The sequence below is a fragment of the Dunckerocampus dactyliophorus genome, chromosome 1 (assembly GCF_027744805.1).
Source record: "Dunckerocampus dactyliophorus isolate RoL2022-P2 chromosome 1, RoL_Ddac_1.1, whole genome shotgun sequence".
Taxonomy (NCBI): domain Eukaryota; kingdom Metazoa; phylum Chordata; class Actinopteri; order Syngnathiformes; family Syngnathidae; genus Dunckerocampus; species Dunckerocampus dactyliophorus.
The window spans coordinates 30,911,974-30,933,303 of record NC_072819.1 but is presented as its reverse complement, the minus strand read 5'-3'; the positions used below and the strand labels follow the sequence as shown (position 1 = coordinate 30,933,303).

At 39.8% G+C, this 21,330-nt stretch overlaps 1 protein-coding gene across 1 annotated transcript; it reads left to right on the top strand.

The window, feature by feature from the left end:
- Positions 1–259: 259 nt before the first annotated feature.
- On the top strand, positions 260–19,567 carry rnd1b (Rho family GTPase 1b). The gene is made up of 5 exons (XM_054789584.1): positions 260–520; positions 860–947; positions 13,492–13,601; positions 14,000–14,134; positions 16,849–19,567. The coding sequence occupies exons 1-5, from the start codon at positions 401–403 to the stop codon at positions 17,092–17,094; spliced, it is 699 nt and encodes a 232-aa protein (XP_054645559.1). The 5' UTR covers positions 260–400; the 3' UTR covers positions 17,095–19,567.
- The last annotated feature ends 1,763 nt before the right edge of the window (positions 19,568–21,330 follow it).

Here is a 21,330-nt window from a genome sequence, read left to right as displayed (position 1 = left end):
AATGTAATTTGCAAATATAGGTCAGTGTGTCTGATCGTGTTTAGGCAAACACAAAAGGCCTTGACGGACCTGACCGATCGCCACTGTTTTAAAGCATGTTTCACTCTGCAATATTAGATGTATAAATGATTTTAAACGACTCTTGTATATATGATGACGTGCTAGTGTATTTGCTGAGTGCATACAGCGCAAGACGCAAAAGGGAGTCATGGGATGGCTGCCTCCTATTGGCTGCTTTCCCGTCTATAAAGGGCTGCAGTGGCAAATTCAATCAGATCCACTGCAGACACTCTACGTGAGCGAGGTTAAACCGAGACACATTTTCTTCTTCTTTTTTTGGCTTGGACCGCTGATTATTCGCCACATTTCCACCAAGTTCTACTGGACTATTGTGGCCACCATGAAGGAAAGGAGAAACACGCAGCCGATGGTGGCGAGATGTAAGCTGGTTCTGGTGGGAGACGTCCAATGCGGTAAAACGGCGATGTTGCAAGTGCTGGCCAAGGACTGTTATCCAGAGGTATGTCTGGCTGCAGGATGCGCATGCTTTTACTCTTCTACCAAAAATATTGTCTGCGTCTGTGCCCATTTAGACATTTAAGAATGAACAAGTTTCTTGTTATTAATACATTAATTACAAGTCTAATGTATGTATTTTGTGCTTAGACACCGCAGTGTCTTCAGCAGTGTCGATTAAACAAACGAGCTGTTTCAATGTATTTATTTAAACGCCTACCCCTTTTTGGTGCAATTTTCCCACGTTGCATGCATCAATTCCCCTTTCTATACCTGTTGCCTACTGACTGAGTGACACCTCCCCCACTAATGGCAGCGTGTTTATGTTCGTTGTTCCACACAGACTTACGTGCCTACAGTGTTTGAGAACTACACTGCCTGTCTGGAGCTGGAGGAGCAAAGAGTGGAGCTCAGTCTTTGGGACACGTCAGGTAATTAAGCATATTTAAATTCTGTGTCGAAATAGAGTACAACCAGTCTCTTGTGGTTGTGTCCCCTTTTGTTGCCTGCAACGCTGAGGGGGAACTGGAATATTTGTTCAAGTTGCTGTGGTACCAGTACAGCTGGTGCAGGAACACTAAATATTTAAAACAAAGAAATAAAATGATATTATAGCCACATGTTCGATGATAATCGTGATGGTAAGCGGTGGTAGCAAAAACAGTGTTACATGCAGACCAAACATTTTTGAGGTTGTAGCTGGTGGAAAACATTTGTGAACCATGTTCCAAGACCGACATTCCCAAAGTGGGGTACCCCTAGGGGTATGCAGATTGCCGTAGGGGGTATGTGAATACAAATGAAAAACGGCTTGACTACACATTAGCGCCGAACACAGATTTACGTAATGCGCTCGAATGCCTCATGTGAACAGCCACAGCCAGTAGTCCTGTGCAGAAGAAAGGTGACAGCATGAATTTGTTCATTGTTCTGTGTGCATTAGATGAACAAATAAGTAACTTTGATGATGACGTTATTCATTAAAAGTTTAATCTTGAATATTTTTCAAGATCATTTGTATTGTGTGCTAAATGAGATTTATGTGTATGACTTTCTCAGACGCTGCACAGACAGACAGACATGCATTTTCTATTCTTCCTCTCACCTCATCCTTGTTCACAAATGTTAATGCTGGTGAGGTTGAATAGTTACCTCTATGCTGCTGTGCGTTTTCTCTTGGTGCATAATCTCATGCTATATATGTCCATTTGGTTCAGTAATGAGCCTGGTATTGAATACATTTCTGTACGTTATGTGCCTTTTTTCATAATGAGTTGTAATTATTACGTTTGCGTGTAACATTAGTTGCATTGAACTGATTATTTCGGCGTTGTTGCAGACAGTTCACCACATCTTATCACAGCTTGTCATCACTTAACTACTCAATGCACATACAAATAAATTCACCAAACAGAAGACAAAACTGCCAGGAGATATCTTACCCCTCTAAATCTCATCCATCCAGCCAACCATTTTCTATGCCGCTTATCCTCACTAGGGTCGTGGGGTATGCTGGAGCCTATCACCCCACTAAAACCCTCTCCGTTTTAAATTAGTAGCCCATGTGTGCAGTTGAAAATTAAGACACATTATTTTTTAATATAATGTCATAACATATCATATGTTTAATAGTATATCAAATATGCTTCGTTGTGTGGTTTGTGTTTTTTAAGTGTGCACGAATAGAGGGTGAATTGAATAATAGTCTTTTTCTTGGCAAGAAAATTGTTTTGTTTATTTTTTATGCAATGTCCTTTGCAGACAGCACGTTCTAGTTCCAACTGAACCATTTTTTCATCCATAATCCAAATATTTTTTGTATTCCTTTCTTACACTTTTTTAAACATTGAACATGGAAAAAAAAACATTGAAAACCTTTGCTTGAACTTGTGTGGTTTTGGCATTTTGTAACTTTCATGCCAAAATTTTTAAGTCATATTATGAACGATACTGCAAGAAGCTGTTTTTCTTGGTAAAACACATGCTTTTCTGCATCTTGATGCATTTGTTGCATCAACCACCTTCATCATTTTATACGCAAAAGTAGTAGTAGTTCTCATGTCCATCTCAGAGGACTTTGGTACAATGTGTTGTTTTCGTTGTCTTAAAAGTATGTTGCCATAACTCCATAAAACTATAGTGATTAAACCTGTGCTTAAAGGAAAACTGCACTTTTTGGGGGGAATTTTGCCCATCGTCCACAATCCTTATGTGAGACATGAACACACATCTTTCTCTTTTCTGTGCGTTCTAAAGAAATAAAAACAGGTAAAAGAGGCAACTAATTAATGCACGTAATGGGAAACACCTGTTCCGCCTGCAAAGCCCACTATTAAAACACCCCCAAAAGCCTCCAACAACGTTTTATGGTTTTAAATACATGCATACATGTACACATACATTTTGTCGTACTTTGGTCATTTTAAGCATTACTGGAACTTCCTTCCTGGGCACATTAATTTCACATAGCATCATAGAAACGGACGCTACACCTAGTGTTAACATTTCCAAACTCAAAAACAAAAACACAGCAGCAGTAGCGTTAGCAGCAATAGCAACATGTAGCGTTACCTTTCGGTGGTGGCCTGAGGTGCTGTGAGGAAAGTGCTGTGAGCGAGTGTGTGGTGAAGCTAGTAGCTAGCCAGTGTGGTGTCACTACGCCAGAAATGTAGTACCATAACAATGTCACTGTAGATTGGTTAATATGCAGGTCACATTACTGTATGTAAATGGAGCATTGTTGTCAGTTTTGGAGTTTTTTTCAGATGGCTTTGCAAGCGGAATATTTGCGTCTCAGTGCATGCATTTGCGTTTTTTTTTTTATATCTTTAGAATGCACAGAAAAGAGAAAGGTGTGTGTTCATGTCTCACATAAGGATTGTGGATGATGGGCAATATTTTTTTTAAAAAGCAGTTTTCCTTTAAGAACCTTCAATTTCGACCCTGAAAACCAGAACAACTGGGTAAATATAATAACTTACTTCTCTTGTACCTATAAAACATGCTGGTTGGTATGGCAGCCATTTTTGGAAGACAAATCAAATATGACTGGAAAGCCCAGGATGTTCTCTCCACGTCGCAATAGCTTTTTATTCTTGTAGAGCGTTTTGCATTTGAAATAAGGCTGTAAAAGGCTTGTCCACTGCAGAGGGCAAAAATGCATTACTGGGTTTCTTGAGGATATTTTCAGCTAAAGTGTGATGGGCAACAACAATTAATATCATTATTATCACATTAATGACAGGCTTTTTTGTGTTGGAGCTCATTTGAGTTCGCAGATGTTCCTAGTGAAGTGGCCCGTTAGTGTGTTTGCCTCTCGTCATATTTAGTTTTTCAGGTCTAACACATGTGACTAGAACCCAGGCAGGCAAATAGACAGCAAGAGCGAGAGAGAGGCAATATTATGTCCGCTTCACTTGTAGTTCTTGCCGACTTTGGGCATCATATGTTAATTTACACTAAGCGTGAAAAAGAAGGTCAACGTGTCAGGGCGGCTCTCCTCTGGGATCTGCCGTCTACTGTGTTGACCTGGTTACTGTCAACACCTGTTTGATCCCGCTGCGTGCTGACTGTAATGTGGTCCTACTACATTACTTGTCTCTATAAAAACCCTAAATGTAAAAGACCAACTTGCATGAGATGATGCACCATTTACTCGCCGATCAAATATTGTCCTCATTGTCCGAAAGCACAGAGTGTAATTCCTTCCCCAGACCAAATCCTGTTTTTAAATTCCAGACTGTGGACCTTTGATCAGATCAGCATGAGTTGGGCCTGATGCCGGGGGATGTGGGCGCAAAGCAGAAGTAGGTTTTCTAGAGCAGACAAACACACAAGGCAGCCTAGAAACTCTAGTGACCTGCATTTGTTCTTCCATATGCCGCCTCGGGTCGCTCGCACGAACAGCATGATGCAGAGGATTAAGACTGTGAATAGAACCACCGGGCCAGCCCATCTGACTCACCCATTGAGTTTGCAGCTTTCTTCCTTTGACACTATTTAAACATTCAGCTTGGCCTCCATTTTCACCTTTTGCCTGCTCAACTTGGGTTCTTTTCATAGCTTTTTCCTCCCCTGTTGAGCCGTGTTTGCTCAAGCGTATTTGATTTTGGCAAGTTTTTGCGTCTGTTGTTCAACAGACAATGAACCACAAAAGGCAAATAAACAGTTTACCAGCCAAATATGTTACAGATTTGTATTTTTAATAGTAATGCAAAGGTGAAAGGTTTTGTTTTGTATACAATTTCCATTAAACCTGCTGAAGAACAAGCTTTTTAATTTTGCAGCAAATTCATAAAAATGAAGGTAATTATTTTGGTCTTTCTGCACAATGTAACCGTTCCCCACCTCAAGAAAACAAATGATAGCATAGTGCCCATCTTTTCATGATGTCGTAGTGTAGTGTCCATTTTTTCGTGACATGAACCATGAACCAGAAAGTACCTGACTGACTAACAAAGGTTTTCAGTTATTTTTTTTTTGTTTACTGCAGTTAAAATGATTTATTTTGTTCCCATTTGAGTCATATTAATATTTGTGTCCTACAATTACCAAGTCCTGGCCATCTTTTCCTGACTTGTAGCTTGCAAACTCATAAACTGACGGACAAACAGGCATAAAAAAGCACTCCAGTTTTTTCCATTCCATTTTTGTTTTGGGTTTTTTTGGGGGGCGGGGAGAGTCGTACATTATAGTGATCTAATTTATCTTTTTTATTATGTATTGTGTAAAACTAAGACATGAATAACATCAAATGAAAAGCACAAAATGAATGCCGACCCACCATCCACCAGTTCAAGTTCCAGCCAAGTTTTTCCAGAGAGATTATTACATCGCTGTTTGACGTATGTGGTAAAAGGCAGTGTGCTAGCATGAATTAACTTGAGACAAATGTGCACATTAGCACTCAATAAGTCATCAAAACTTACCTTTATGCATTCCCACATAGTATCAGCATTTGACACCAAATATGAGGTGAAAGAAAAATGGTAAAAATACAGTAGTCGTCTATCTGTGCGGCATGAGATAAAGTTAGCACACGCACAATGGACATGTGAGACGGATGTAACAGAGAGAATCTGGCCACTTTTCAAAATAAAACATATAAAAAATTAAATTATGGAAATTATTTTTTCTTTCTGTTTCTTAGTTTTCAGCTGCACGTATACTATTCTAAAATGGAGAGGGTCTCGGAAAAGTCATATGTCTCCTGGTTAGAGTGGCCAACGGTATAGATGGATGTGTCCAAGTTAAAGAACACGGCAGGTTTGTCTTCTGTTTGGTGGATTTATTTATAACATGTGGTGACAAGCTGTGGTAAGCTGTGGTGAACTATGATCTTTATGCTGTTTTGCTGTGGGCTGCAACAACATGGCATACCAAGAATGATCAGTAAAACAATGCAGCTAAAAACAAAGAAAACAAAGGTACACAAATGACAGAAATCAAGAAGGACATGAACTCAATACGGGGCTTGCACATTAACATTATTAATTCTCACCTCTACATTTACACACAGCATTAACATCTGTGAACAAGGATGATGTGAAAGGTGAAATAGAAAACACATGTCTGTCTGTGCATTGTCAGAGTAAGTCATACACATAAATCTCAATCTGCCGCACACGGCACACAACTATGGTGCATTCAGGGACCGCTGAACAAAGTGGCCGATTGAGTTGAGCAATATTTGTGTGTCCAGCGTGCTGTGCTCTAATTGTGTGCAGATCCACCACTCTGAGAGGGTCCCCTAATTATCCTGACCTCATCACTGGTTACACATGGTAGGAGCCTCCTTGTTCCAAGTTCGGCTAGGATGGACAGAAAAAAATCAATTTGCTGCCTTTAATCAGCTGGGGCGTATCGCATATGTAGGACTAGAGAAGAGGAGAGCAGAGAGGAAGGCCAACATGTCCAGTAGTCGTACTTCATGAATATAGAGTGTTGAATCCTGATATTGCATTAGTGTATGATATTCATTGCAGTTTGATGAGCCTCAGTATCAGCAGTAGCAACAACTGCAGCTCCTAGCCGCCTTAGTGTGGGCAGAGAGTGGCGCTCTCCTCCCCAAATCTGTGAGTCATCCCATCAACGTATCATTAATCTGTCTGACTCTTCCTTCTCACTGTCAGAGAGGAGACCGTGTGCTATTGATGAAGAGGGGAGAGCCATGTCACACAGAAATACGCTCACTTGCTCGGAAATGCGCTTTTGCATTCCTCCCCTCCCCCACCTGTACGCCTCAACGCAGGCCCGTCATCTCGCAGGAGCCAACCTCCACTCTGGCCCAATTTCCAACATGGACACTTGTCTGTAGGGCACAGCAACATGAATATGGAGACTGTAGGAATTATAATGGCATGGAAGGGCTCTTTATGTCACCTATTATTTACCAGCAGAAACATGCATGAAAACAACTGCACTGTGCTAAGTGTTAGGCCACTATCTATGACCCCCTTTTGGCAACAGTCACATATTTTGTGAAACAGTAAATAGTAAAACAATATGTCAATATATTAATTGCAGTCATGCAGTCTGAACCTTATTTTGCCTTAAATTCCATCATACTGACTAGCTCATATGAATATCAAATGTAATGAAACCCTTGCACATTACCCTACAACAAAATTATTTTGGCACCTAAATTGCATTTATAAAAATACAGGACCAAATTTAACAGAAATAATAAACAGTTTGACAGTACAAACAATGAATGAACACAAAAGCCTTATTTTTAAGTGAAATAAAACTGCACCGGTTTCTCTGCAACAGAACATCCTCTTAAAGTTTCACATTTTCTTGTTATTGTTGTAGCTGACATTTAGATTTGCCTGAATTTTTCACACAATTCCTCTTTTTTGTTTACCTATGAGTAAGGTCTCTGCACAAAAGCACTCGAGTGCATTGTGAAGGATCCTTCACAACTCTTCACAACTCAGTGAAAGATGTGTTCTTTTGCTCCAATATCAACACAAATCTTAGTGAAAGCTCATTTGCATGTTGCTGCGCTGGAAATAAATGTGCGATGACTCATTTTTTACTCAGATTTTACACACTGGGATCGAAGCACAGTTATTTTAAGCGCTCTCAAATCAGACTTGAGTGGATACTTCCCCTCGAATGATCTGTGTTTTGTCAGGTTGTCGCATCACATTTGCACTTTTGACCAGCGCTACAATTTCAGAGCACATGAGACACAGTGGCTTGGCACTGGATTGTGGAAGAATGAACACATATTGACTTATATTGACATATTAACCATTCACTTTTCAGTGTTCTCTTTTCGCTATCAACTTTTTTTACTTTTGAGCTCGGCAAGTAAAACTATTTCATTGGCTCATTTTGAGTGACGTCACCGCATTTGCTATCACATAACCATAATAACTGAATTAATTACACTCGCAAACTGCCACAGCGATTGGTCCGCAAGCATGTTTATATGTTATTATATTTCCCATTCACGTTAACCGGTCACGGGGCCATAAAGGGCCATCACTGCGTCCGGATCTGGACCGAGGTTCACCATTTGGTGATGGTTGGCCTATCATAACCGCACAAAGCTTCTCTGAAACTGTTGTTGTGTATGTGCACGTGCTATGAACATGTACACGAGTCATCTTACTCAGCCTGCACGACAATTTTTACTGAGTTTAACTTTGAATTGTGACAAATATAGATATTTAGTGGTATTTTGTTCAAACTGTTTTTAAAGCATTATTGCGTGCGTGGGTTTTCTCCGGGTACTCCGGTTTCCTCCCACATTCCAAAAACATGCATGTTAGGTTAAATGGAGACTCTAAGTTGTCCATAGGTATGAATGTGAGTGTGAATAGTTGTTTGTCTGTATGTGCCCTGCGATTGGCTGGTGACCAGTCCAGGGTGTACCCTGCCTGTTGCCCGAAGTCAGCTGGGATAGGCTCCAGCATGCCCCCGCGACCCTGAAGAGGAGAAGCGGTATAGAAGATGGATGGATGGATGCTAATTATATTTTTTGTCTTTAAAAATGTAGTTTGGGGACGAGCTGAGTGAGTTATAAAACCAACATTCTCCATCCGTCCACCCATCTCCGTTCCCCTGTGACAGGCTAACATTCATCACTATTAATTGCCGAGGACCCCCAGTGCAACTTTCAACTCAGGGCTGCATTAGATCAGTGGTCATTTAATGCAGAGTCACACCTACTTTCCTTCGGCTGTGTGTTAAACTCTTGTGGGAGATTGAGAAGACTTAGATACCGCCCTGGCACTGCTATGAGATACCTCAGTGTGCTACACACACAGTCACACACACAATCACGTCCCAGCCATTTTAATTGTTTTTAAGTGTGTCGCATATCACACTAAGCCAAACCAGTTGACTGTCAGATGAGCTTGAAACAGTGTCAAGGCAAGCATTTCATATGTATTCCTCAGCACTGCTTTGCTTCAATAAACTAAAGAAAATCATTTATTTTTTTAAACAGTTGCCTAGGGTTTCTTTTTCCTTAAGCTAGGTTTACTATCTTGCGAAAACGGAGCCCTGAGGTGTTTCCTCACAGCTTGTCGTTATTCTGCACACAGCACACAGCACCCTGCAGCTGGCAAAGTCACTACTTTCACCCTTTGATATGGTGGAAATCATTAAGTATTCATGAAAATAATGTGTATGCACACAGTCATCCGTGTGCACATTCTTACGTGTTCTTAAATCCATCTTAAGGCCATAAATCAATTTGGATAATTGTATAACGAGTAATGAGTAATTACTTATTAATTACTATCTGCAGCTATAAAGGGCAAGACTGAATACCCTCAGAGTTACACTGGGCTCAAAGAAAACATATTAATTCATCTTATCAGAGGTTGGTTCGCCTCTGGCTGGCCACATTTAAATAGAGCTCAGTGGTGTGTCGGCATGCCTGTGGGTTTTGGTGTGATTGTGTGACGGTGTGTCCCCACTGAGAGGAATGTCCCCAGCAGTGTGTGGGTGGGCACTTTGTGGTGTAAAATGATTGACTGGCAATGAGAGCCAAGTGGGAGGGGTGGATGATGGTAGATGGTGGGTTCCAAGGCTGTTGCTGTGGTAACAAGAGGGACTGGAGGAATTGCAGGCTGAGTGGAGGAATTTTTTTGTGTGTGTGTGTGTGTGTGTGTGGGGGGGATTACTTAAGAATTCTGAGCATGAGTGGGAGCGTCTGCCTGCCCCGAGCACAAACTTTCCACTTGTGTAATCTCCTGCAAGAGGAGATCAATGAGGATTTGCTGCTAGATTGTCATCATCTCTCTCTGAAATGGCCTATAGATATAAGCAAAGGGACAGTTTCAGGGACAGCGATGTGAGGCTCATCAGGGGAAGTGATAGTCATTTAATATAATCCCTGCAGCTGCTTCGTCGCCCGTTTTACTCTAACTAAAGATCTGCTGTCAGACTGAAACATTCCTCAGACAATTATGAATCATGCATCTTTAACGTTTTACAATACAACCTGGTGTTATTGTGGTTGTAGCTTGCAGTGATATAGAACATCATGAGAGCCGGTGAATTTGTTTGAATTTGTTTTTATTCAGCAGCAACTCTGCATCAGGGACAGGGAGGGCATCGGAGTTTTTGCATTTTTTTCGAATATTTTATAGTTAATAATTACATTTTATGATTAATACAAAGTAGTGATTCAACTTTACATCAACAAGATAGTGGGCGCGGCTAGGATGTACAATTTTTAAATTGGTCTTCAAAAAACATCCTGTTGTTTGTGCTGTTATGCCTGAAAAAGGTTTATAGTGTAAGTATAGTATAAAATGTGCACATCTATGTTGTTTAGTAGAGGAGAATTTTGAATTGAGAAGAGAGTACTTGTGTTCCCGGTATGTTGTCTATTTAAGTAAAGGGTGTCCAAAGTGCAGCCTGGGGGCCATTTTTTCTTTAATGCACAAAATATATCAAACTGCCACCCGCATGCTTATTTTTTTCTGTATGCAGCCCTCAGTGGAAATACCTGTGGTTTCTCCCTAGGCATGGGTACCTTTCACATTTGAACCGATACAGTAACAATACCCTGTACCTGGGAATCGGTACCAATACTCAATGATTCCAGTTTTTGGTACGTTTGTGTGTGTTTATGTGGCAATACATGTTTATTTACTACTTTAATTCAATTGTTTTCAATTAAGATATTTATCTCTGTATGTATAAACTCTTCAACTGTTTTTTTTGGAACATTGCAGTTGTTTCAGAAATTTCTTCAACATTAAAAACCCTTAACTACCCTTAACTACAATTAAAATCCAGCTCTACATACTTCTATTCCTTTCCTTTCCCCTCTGGGAAAATTGTGTAATGGGGGTCCATGGAGGGCAAATAAGTTGAAAACAAATGAGCAAAAGAGGTTGGAATAAAAATAAATAAATGTTTAATATTTTACAAATTGAAGTAATACAAACTTCAAATGGAGGTGAAGCAAACGTCTTTGCTGTGAATTACATTTTGCTGTTAATCTTGGTTGCTTGTGTACTTCTGTTAAAAAAAAAGAAAAAACTATGAACGCTAGGGGGGCGATTGTGGTCATTGAATCACTTTGTGTAAAGAAGGCGTATTATTAACTGTGTAGCTGTCCTTGCAGCTTGGTATACTTGGTGATAGTAGAACTTTTTACAGCTCTTTCGTGTTGTCCGTAAAGTTTTAAAGGGATATTTCGGATTTTTTGACATGAAGTTGTATGACATCCCCATCAGCATTGTAGTCCAATAGCAGCGACTTACCCCCCACTTGGTCTTTACAATTAAGTAAAGAGTTTGGCTTTTCAAAACAATATGCGTTCAAAAGATTAATACATTTGCGTCACAAAAATGTCTTCTCAAAAAAATTTGACCTCACAAAACGTTCTGCGTTTATTTGTCGCCCGCCGTATTCCTGCCCACTGTCGCCTGTGCGTTCATGTGTATGTGACAAAGACAATCGCATCTACTTCTGCGAGGGAGTGCCGTGGCCATCTTGTTTACTTATGGATTCCACGGCGGAAGAAGATGCGAGTGTCTTCGTCGCATACACACGAAGGCGCAGGCGACGCAGGGATAGGGCGGGAGACAAGTACAACGCAGAACGTTTTGTGAGGTTTGATTTTTTTTAAGAAGGCATTTTTGTAATGCAAATGTATTAATCTTTCAAATGCATATTGTTTTGAGAGGCCAAACTCTTAATTTAATTGTCCCGAGCAACTAAGCGGAACTACGTTCTTTAGCACAGAAATCTGACTAGAACTGGACTTGGGAGACCAAGTGAGGGGTAAGTCACTGTTATTGGACTACAATGCTAATGGGGATGTCATACAACTTCATGTCAAAACATCCGAGCTATCCCTCCCTGTGTGTTTAAATGACATCTGCTTTGGTTCTTGTGGTTGCGGTGCCCATCAGAAGCATAGAAAAAAATCGTCAGTGTGGTAGATTGCCTTCTGTATTTAAAGTCTCTTAAAACATCTGTAATGTAGTGAATTATTTTGAATGGCTGGATTACATGCCAATGACGTCTAAAATGGTGCATATGGACATGTGAGGCTTGCTATACTAAATAAAGTATTATGCCCACATATGATTTTCAGTCTATTTTACACAACACTCATTATTCACACTCCTACCGTCAGGCAGACGCTACAGGAGTCCAGGACCACAAGGCTGGCAAACAGCTTTTACCCACAGGCCATCAGGCTTCTCAACGAAGCACTCACACACGCACACACTCATAGCACTTTATTTATTTATTTGTTTATTTATTTGTTTCTTTATTTATTTATATTAATGTCTCTTCTGTTGTTGCTTAATTTATTGGTATTAATGTTTCTGATGTTCTTATTCATTTTCTTGTGTTTTCTTTCTTTCTTTTTCCGGGAGAATGAACAGAACAAGAATTTCATTGCATAGCAGAACTACCTGTTTTACTGTGCATATGACAATAAAACTCTTGAATCTTGAATAATTTGTGAATACAAAAATGAAGTTGTGGCGTTAACACACCAGGATGAATCCAGGTGTCATGTCACGTATTAAAAGTGTCTTATTCGAGAACATTTATTCTAACATTTATTAAACAGTGAGGTTTTATTGTATCCATATACTTCAAAAATATTACCTATTTCAGCTTCTGTAGCTTTAATTTGTCTCCTTGTTGATGCAAACATTGCCCCCTCCCTCTGGCTTCATCGTCTTCTCTTGCGAATTGAATGTTGTTAGGAGCGCTGCCATGACACTCCACGGAGACTGGCTTTTAGTACCAAAGCATGATACCTTTTGATTTTATGTGAATCAGTGTTTGGTAGTAACAAAATTCTGTAGATGCATATAAAAGTAACAAATTTGGTATCAATCTCTATTGCTGCCCAATCCATTTTTTATATCAAAGCACCACTGGGTACATCGTTTAGCCACATTAATGGGGTAATTTCAAATACAAAGACAGCTCAGACAAACTACAACCACAATAATGAAAGTATTGTTAAATTAAGACGTGTCCTTCTGAGTACTAGTGTCAATCAAAACTGAGTTATATTACAGGTTCACTTCAATAAACTAGAATATTGTGCAAAATTTGTTTGATTTCATGAGTTCAATTCAGACAAAGAGACCAATTAAAGGTTTGGGAAGTTTGTGCAGTTGATTTGTTGATTAGAGCGCGAACCAATAATTTACAATATTCAACTTTTTGACAATTTTTCAAATGTTATGAGATACTGAATTTGGGGTTTTTATTAGCTGTAAGACATAATCAACAAAGTGATTAAGAAATACATTCTCACTCTGTGTGTTGTCAATATATCGAATTCAAGAGTTTTAATTTTGGAATTGAACTAATGAATTAAATCAACTTTTCAAAGACTTTCACACACAAAATGATTGGAATGTATTCCTTTTGTAGAGGTTATTGTGATCAATGCAAGTGTTACTGTACCTGCAGCTGCATATTCATTCAGACATATGACTGAGCATCCCACTTCTGTCCTGTAAGGTTCTCCATACTACGATAATGTGAGGCCTCTGTGCTACAGCGACTCTGATGCAGTGTTGCTGTGTTTTGACATCAGCCGGCCAGACACCGTGGACAGTAGTCTGAAGAAGGTAAAGGCACTCTTGTCGTTGTACACTGTATGGACAAAAGACACCTCTTAACAGTTAATTAATCAATCAGGAGTTGGGGTAGACTTCTGAGTTCATCTTGAATCCCAAATCTTCATCTTACCAAGACATTTTGGACAATTCTATTCTTGATCTCAACCTCTTAACACGCATTTGGGATGAACTAGAACAGAGATTGTTAAAAGGGGACCAACCACATATTGTCTTTCAGTTACTGTAGGTGTACCCCTGGTGTCCCCTGATGTACTTTGGTCCATATAGTGTACGTGAAGACATTGAGCTCTTTTTGTGTGTGAAATGAGCCTGTTAGATTGTGCAATTTGTGTTTTCTAAGTTATTATTTATGAACAACACAATGAACAACTCTATCTTGTCCACAGTGGAAAGCTGAGATCCTGGACTTCTGCCCAAGCACGCGCATCTTACTTATTGGCTGTAAGATTGACCTGAGGACTGATGTCTGTACCTTGATGGAACTGTCCAATCAGAAGCAGACCCCTGTCACCTACGAGCAGGTGGGTGACAATGCATATATTGTGTTGTTGTAACCAAAGACGCTAGACAGAGAAGACTGGTTACTTGGCATCCACTTCTGAAGTATGCCCTGTGTGGGTTTGGCCACCGTGATGGGAATCCAGAAAAAAAATCCTTGCACACTGTGCAGCCATTAATTGCACCAATAGACTAATAGTTTTGTCATTTTTCAGGTTTCCCAAAGACAAAGACTTGTATATGTCATAAAAACATTGTAGATGGTAGTTGTCAATAAACGGGACAGTGGCCAAGACTCCAAGTGTAGTCCCACACAATATACAGTATCTTAAAGCCAGTTTGTTTCTCTGGGTGATTAGTTGAATTAATGACAAGTCAGTGATGATGATGATGATGATTTAGGCTATGGTCTATCACATGTATTAACAATGCCGCTAGTGAAATAAATGTTGCATTGTGTGAGTATGAGTTAATTATCCATTTAATATAAGTACTTTTAAATCATTCATCAGTCATGTTAAGCAATGGTAAGAAAAAAAGTAAAATAAAGAAGGTAAAAGTTTCTTTTATACTGCGGTTTATTGTTTTATTGAAATAGACATGTAGGTCATATTTATGCTGTTTAATGGATTTTTGCACATTTATAGAGTATATTTGTTGGTCATTCTCCTGAAAGGCATACAAAAAGCGTGACATATCAAGCAAAAATGTAAGTTATTTTCTATCCAATTTGCATATTAAAATAATGTATCACTTGATCGGTTTCAGTTTATGAAGAACAACTTGCAAGAAAATATCACTTGCTGGTATATTTCATGGCTGCAGGGCACTGTTTTCTGAAATCTCAATTGTAGCATTTACATAAAAACATTACATTGATTTAATTTATTGGCTTTTTTGATAAATTCTTGATTTGCACTGTGTAGTTTTAAGTCAAAGGTTTTGAAAAAAAAAACAGTTCTGACATTTTTACACGTGCTTCAGTGTGATTAACAAGTACCTCACCGTTTCTTTAGTTTTTCTGCGCATACATACATATAAACAGTCATGGTAAAATAACAGTGCACTCGATTGTTTAAAATTTATGATGGTCAGGCTTTTTATGTGAAGTTTTTTTAACAGCATACCTTTTTTGGTGTTGTTGGGCTGACCAGGATGTGACGTAATGGCAACGTATGCTTACATGTAACACACAGCCAGCTGGAAGGACCCTGCTTCAAACTTAGTAACACTTCACCTCCCGAGGAAACATGATGTAAAACAGTAGTTCCCCAAAGTTTATTGCTTAGAAAAAATACATTAGTAGAAATCCGAACTGTAACACATATCATGGACATTACGCCATATTTCAAAGTATGTGTTGTGGATGAAGCAAAATGTGTGTGTGTGTGTGTATATATATAAATACATATATACTGTATATATATATATATGTGTGTGTGTGTGTGTGTGTGTGTGTGTGTATATATATGTGTGTGTGTGTGTGTGTGTGTATATATATATATATGTATATATATGTATGTGTGTATATATATATATATATATATATATATATATACAGTATATATATATATACATATATATATGTATATATGCATGCATGTATATATGCACAAACGGGCTGAAATTGACATCAGATTGTGTTCTAAACACACCATGCACAAAGAAAGTATTAAACACTTCACTATGTTTGCAGTATGTTTTCATATGGCCTCAAGTCATGCAGCCGCTTATCCTTGATAAGGCAGTCTAATGCTTGGACTCCCTTAATCACCCTAAATCTCTCACTTACGGCTCCAAGGCTCCGAAGGTAGCTCACACCTTCGGCCATACCCTGGGACCTTGCCTCGACTGGCATACTTGGGGGGGGGTCTGCCTCCAGTGGAGGTGGACTGAGCGATGCCACCCTCTCCAAGTGCATGAAAACTGGACCTTGTAAAGAAGCCAGAGAAAAGTGGTGGGATAAGAAGTGTGAGGAGATTGAACTAGATCTACAACATTGTAGCAAAGAATTGCACCAGAAAGTCAAAGCTATGATCCGCATAATGTGAGGGTTTGTATGACAGTTGTCTGGATCCCAGTATGCAGAGGCGTACACGACTTATGAGAGAAAGAGTCTTTAATACTGGTGTAAACAGCTCAGGAACAAAAAACTACGATGCCACGGAAAAGAAAAGGGCATCGCGGAAAAATGGAATAAGATATACTGTAACTGAAAAATATACCAAAGCTGGTCAGGCGGAGCTACCACAAAGCCGTGAGGAAACACCAGGCGGGACTGGATGGCCGACGGCAGCAGCACGGATCTTGGCTTGGAGGTTCTGCCACGAGGAATCACCGAGTGCCATCCAGTCGCCACAGGTGAGCTTAAAAAAGGAGTGACCGACAATGAGGCACAGCTGTGCCTGTTCTGTAGCTCCGCCCAACTAGAGATCACCTGGGTCTGTGTGATGACACAAAAACAGAAAATGAACAAGGGAAAGGAAATAAGCCACAAATAATAACCTGTACCCAAAATGTAAAACTAGTGTCTACGCCAGGCGTGACACATAACTTTATTTTACTCTCAGCTCACAGCGAGTGAATACGTTGTACACTGCCCCCGCCCAGCTCTCTTGCTTCCCATCATGCTCCATGGCGTACTCTGTAACGTGCATTTGCGGCAAAGTATCTATCTATTATCTATCTAGAGTCTTTGGTTGTCACTGTCATTAATAAGTCATGATTTGTGTTCCAGGGTTCTGCTTTGGCCAAGCAGCTGGGTGCAGAGTCCTACCTGGAGTGCTCAGCATTCACCTCTGAAAAGAGCATCCACAGCGTATTCCGTACCGCGGCCATGGCATGTATCAACAAGCTGCAGCCCCTCTTGAAGCCCAGCCCCTCCCGCCGCCTGTCCAAAAGACTGCTTCACCTGCCCAGCAGGTCGGATTTGCTCTCCTCCACCTTCAAGAAGGAGAAGACCAAGAGCTGCTCGGTCATGTGAGCCGGAAAGGTTGCTGGTAAAAGTCTTCACTCGAGCCCCCTGCCTCTTTGGTCTCGGGGAAGGGGGGTGGGCACGATGGTTTTATCAGGGCTGCCTGCTGATTCCTTCCCTCACCCCCCTAGAAACCAAAAACCCCCTCAGAAGAAGTGGACCACCCGGCTGTCCACTTGCTCCTGAACCTTTTAGTCCACACCTTTTCCCAACAAACAATGTCAGTAAAGGCTTTAAGCACTGAGCTGTCTATCATCACAAACACAATGATCATACATCTCCCTACTATCTCGACCTGCAATCTTGTGAAGTAAACGTATCTCGTGGATCATTTCAAAGTACAAAAATAAATCTAGCATGCAGTCTTCGGGGCCATCTCTCATCTCACATCATAGTCAGGTGTGAAAGTTTGCTGGTGGCTGCCGGCCCAAAATCGGACGTGTGAAAGCAATGTTGTGGAGAAAGCAGTGGGACCAAGTGCAGTTAGAGCTGCATGGTTAGTAGCTCGTATCGGCACTGCGAGGACGGGCCGCTGGGGAGAAGGTCATGCAGGTGTAGGGTGCTCCACAGGTGTGTGGAGGCTGGAGGCACCACATGTACTAAATAAAAGGTCAAAGGGAGAACTGGTGATGAGGCAGATGCATTATAATAAGCCTGGAATAGGAACATACATGTTTTTAGCTGGTCATTGAGGCCTATTGTACAGTATTATTATTATTATTGTTATTATTATTATTATTATTATACAGTGCTGTAAGGCATATTTACTGTATGAGCATCGACTAATGAAGGCAGGCCTTCTGCTATGATTTGTAGCATCTTATTATTGAAAGCTTTTCAACATTTTTCAACAGAGGGGATTATGCAGTTTGAAAAACACCTCTTGCATATCACGTTCCTAAACAATTAGTTTGATTCAATGTAGCGCTCCCAACCTGACTTCCAAGACACTCAACTTATTCTCATGACCTCTAATAAACAGCTACACATGTTCTTAAATCTTCAGCTTCTTGGTTAAGTGTATGTGCAGCATTGATCCCTGTGCTTCTGACCATAAAGCAATAATGATTTTAGTGTTAATAAAACGTGACCTGTGTGGCAATAACGGAAAACACAACTTGTGCTGTTGTTAGTTGAAAACATTTCTCTGCTGTAAAATGAGAACAGAAAACGATCCTCCCTTCTCCTCCTCCTCCTCCCCTCAATAAATAATCACCAATCGGTATAACAGAATAACCAATGACAATTCTGTGCAATTGATACGCTGGAAAGATGCAAACGAGATGACTGGAAATGGTAGACAATTTCACTTAATCTTGATTTTTAAAATGCTATTGAAAGAGTTGACAGTGTGATATCAAGAGTTCATTTGCTGTTAAAATGGATAAGCACAGAATTGGAAAAAACGTGAGGTATTTATTTCTGCATTCTTTTATAGATTGACAAGCCAAGTTTGAAGGAAATGTGAAGGAAATTACACTATAACTGTAATGAAAGTTTTATAAATATAATGATAACACAAAAATTGTGGAAAAGTTACTAAGGCTCATAATGGTCTGCATTTGAAAATAAATGTTATTTCCATTATAATTTTTATATAATTTGCAAGTACGTTTGTATTTTGTTATTCACTGTTATATGAGGCAATTCTCATGACAAACAACTAAAATAAACTATTGGAAAAAGTAAGGCTTATAATCTATATGAATTTTCTGGGGCTTTAATTTAGATTTTATTAATTGATTGAGTGTTTATCCATTTTAAGAGCATGCTGTATCTGTCTTTGCAGATGAAGTCTTCAGATTTGTATTTTCTTTGTAAAAGAGCTAGTGTGTGGGGAAAAAAAGGAAGAAGAACAAGAGATCCAAAAGTACAGGCTGGCCCTGTCCAAAGAGAGCTATTTTTCCATTTCCAGTATTTGCTAATTATTCTTGTTGTTTAGTTTTTCTCTTGTGTGTGTGTTTGTGTATTTAGCTGTTGTTGGGTTTTTTTTTAAAGATAATACCATTGTGTGAGTTTTGTAAATATCCCCGAGCTGCTCAGTGTGTCTTCATGGAGCTGTTGACTGAAGTCAAACAAGATGATTTGCACAAAGGATTCCTTCACGTTCATGGTCACTCAACAAATTCCTCAATGTCACCTAGCAACCATTCTGAGACTGGCTCCTGGTTTGTGTCATCATCTCCACACAAATGACCACCGTTGATGCCATGTGATCTAGCAAGCAGCCATTGTGTAGTAGTCAGTGTGTGGTATGATGATGCAGTCTAACCTCCAAGCATGTCCAAATAACAATGTATGACTGTAAATACCTATGTTGATTGTTTTGTAGTCATTGTAAGACATCTGGAAGGATGTATTTTGGAAATATTGTTGATGTGGTTATTTATTTTTTCCCAGTTGACAGTACATTTGTTTAAAATATATTTTGGGAAATCTTTGGTTTTTCTGCTGTATTAAATAAAGCTCGCCTCGTCCTGTACCCTTGACTTGTAGTTCTTGCTATCTTTAAAAACATTAAGTCAGGGGTCACCAACCCGTGAGCTACTTGTCGATCTTTGGGACTTTGCCGGTCGATCGCGAGAATATTAGAAAAATAAATGTATTATTACATCAGTGCCCTTGCCTCACGCTCACAGGGTGAGCGACAAGGAGAGAAAGAGTGTCAGCGCGCAGCTATGTGCCTTCTCACGCCACAGTAATTATTGCACGTTGTGGCTCAAAATCAGCCCATGCTACCTCAAAATTAAGGCACAAATATACAGCAACTCCATAGATGTGCACCTCCAAAAACGCTGCTCATTGGGAATGACTGTTGTAACGCAGCCCCTCTCCCTTCAACCACCGTGGCTTAACTCGCCGACATGGAACCAACAAGCCAAGATTTGTAGTTTGCTCATACAGCCGATGCCACAAAAGTAGGGGTGCCCAAAGTACGGCCCAGGGGCCATCCGTGGAGCTGCATGAGTGCTGCTGACACTGGTTATCTATGGTTCATTGAGCATGGCACTCCCCCAGAAATGACCAATTATGCAAAAATTTTTACTCCACTATTTATATATTTAGGCTGCATCCAAATTCTACCCCTTAGCCCTTCCCCTTCATCTTACCCCTTGTTTTACCCCCTTTCCCTACACCTTAAAACCGAGGGCCAAGGGGAAGAAGCCACCAAGAAAGGGGTCTCATGACATCATCACCCTTCACAGATTGCTGGCTGTGACATAGGCAGATGAGATAATTAAACTGTTCATAATACATATTTCCTTCTATAAAATAAAAAATTTAAAAAAAATAAAAGGCACACATTTTTACAAACTGACATTTGTCATTTATAAACAACAAACAACTCTAATAAATAACAGCTTACAACCAGCACTGTAACAGCATTTATAAAAATAGAAAATGTATCAAATATACATATGAAATAGAAATAACAATATAACAAACTTCATCAACAAATGTATAAACCTTATCAAGCATCAAAGTCCAGAATTGCATTTTGTTGTATTTGACTTTTCCATACTGATATTCTAGCTTGTGAATGGTCCTGGAGTGTTGTATTGTGTAGCAGAGGGGTGACTTCAGTTGGCTCAGCATCTCCTGCAGCAATGACATACATGCATGATTGATGGGGTACAACTATTAACTCATTGTAAATACAATAACAATAGTAATGCAGTAACAGTGTGCCGAAAACAAATATAGAGTGATGGTAAAAATAAAAAAAAGTAGATGGGACAACGTTACATTCCAAAAATTGAATAAAGTTAGATAATCTGGTGTGCTGTCCACATATGGCCTTGAATATGCTGCTATGCAAATAATATGCGTAAATCATCTGTTGGATTATTGTCACTTAATCCCTGAGTTCAGTTTGCGGTGATTATCAGGGAGTGAAATGTTAATGAGTTGTATAAATATAGACAGCATTATTGGGATCTATGAAGATTATAGTAAATGTGAGTTGCACTGAATTATACTATATTTGGCTTTTGGATGCACGGTGATTACGTAGTCACACTGAAAAGATAAAAGAGATTCATCCTTACAGGTTGTTGGAAATATTCTCCTGAGAAGATGCACATCTGTCCTCCAAGCCTTGGCATCTGCTGTGAGGCAGCTGCAAAGGTGCCTAAAGGTGGCAGGGTGCCACAAGCTGTGACCAAGGTGTCAGCACATCAAGCAGACTCCTTGGGTGACACGGACCGGAACTAATGCATATCTCTTGTGACACCCCGAGGAGTG

Excerpts from the sequence above, each read along its gene's own strand:
- rnd1b (XM_054789584.1), top strand. The coding sequence starts at position 401 with ATGAAGGAAAGGAGAAACACGCAGCCGATGGTGGCGAGATGTAAGCTG. Across the intron at positions 13,602-13,999 it reads TGGACAGTAGTCTGAAGAAG|TGGAAAGCTGAGATCCTGGA; the intron begins GTAAAGGCACTC and ends TCTTGTCCACAG. Across the intron at positions 14,135-16,848 it reads CCCCTGTCACCTACGAGCAG|GGTTCTGCTTTGGCCAAGCA; the intron begins GTGGGTGACAAT and ends TTTGTGTTCCAG.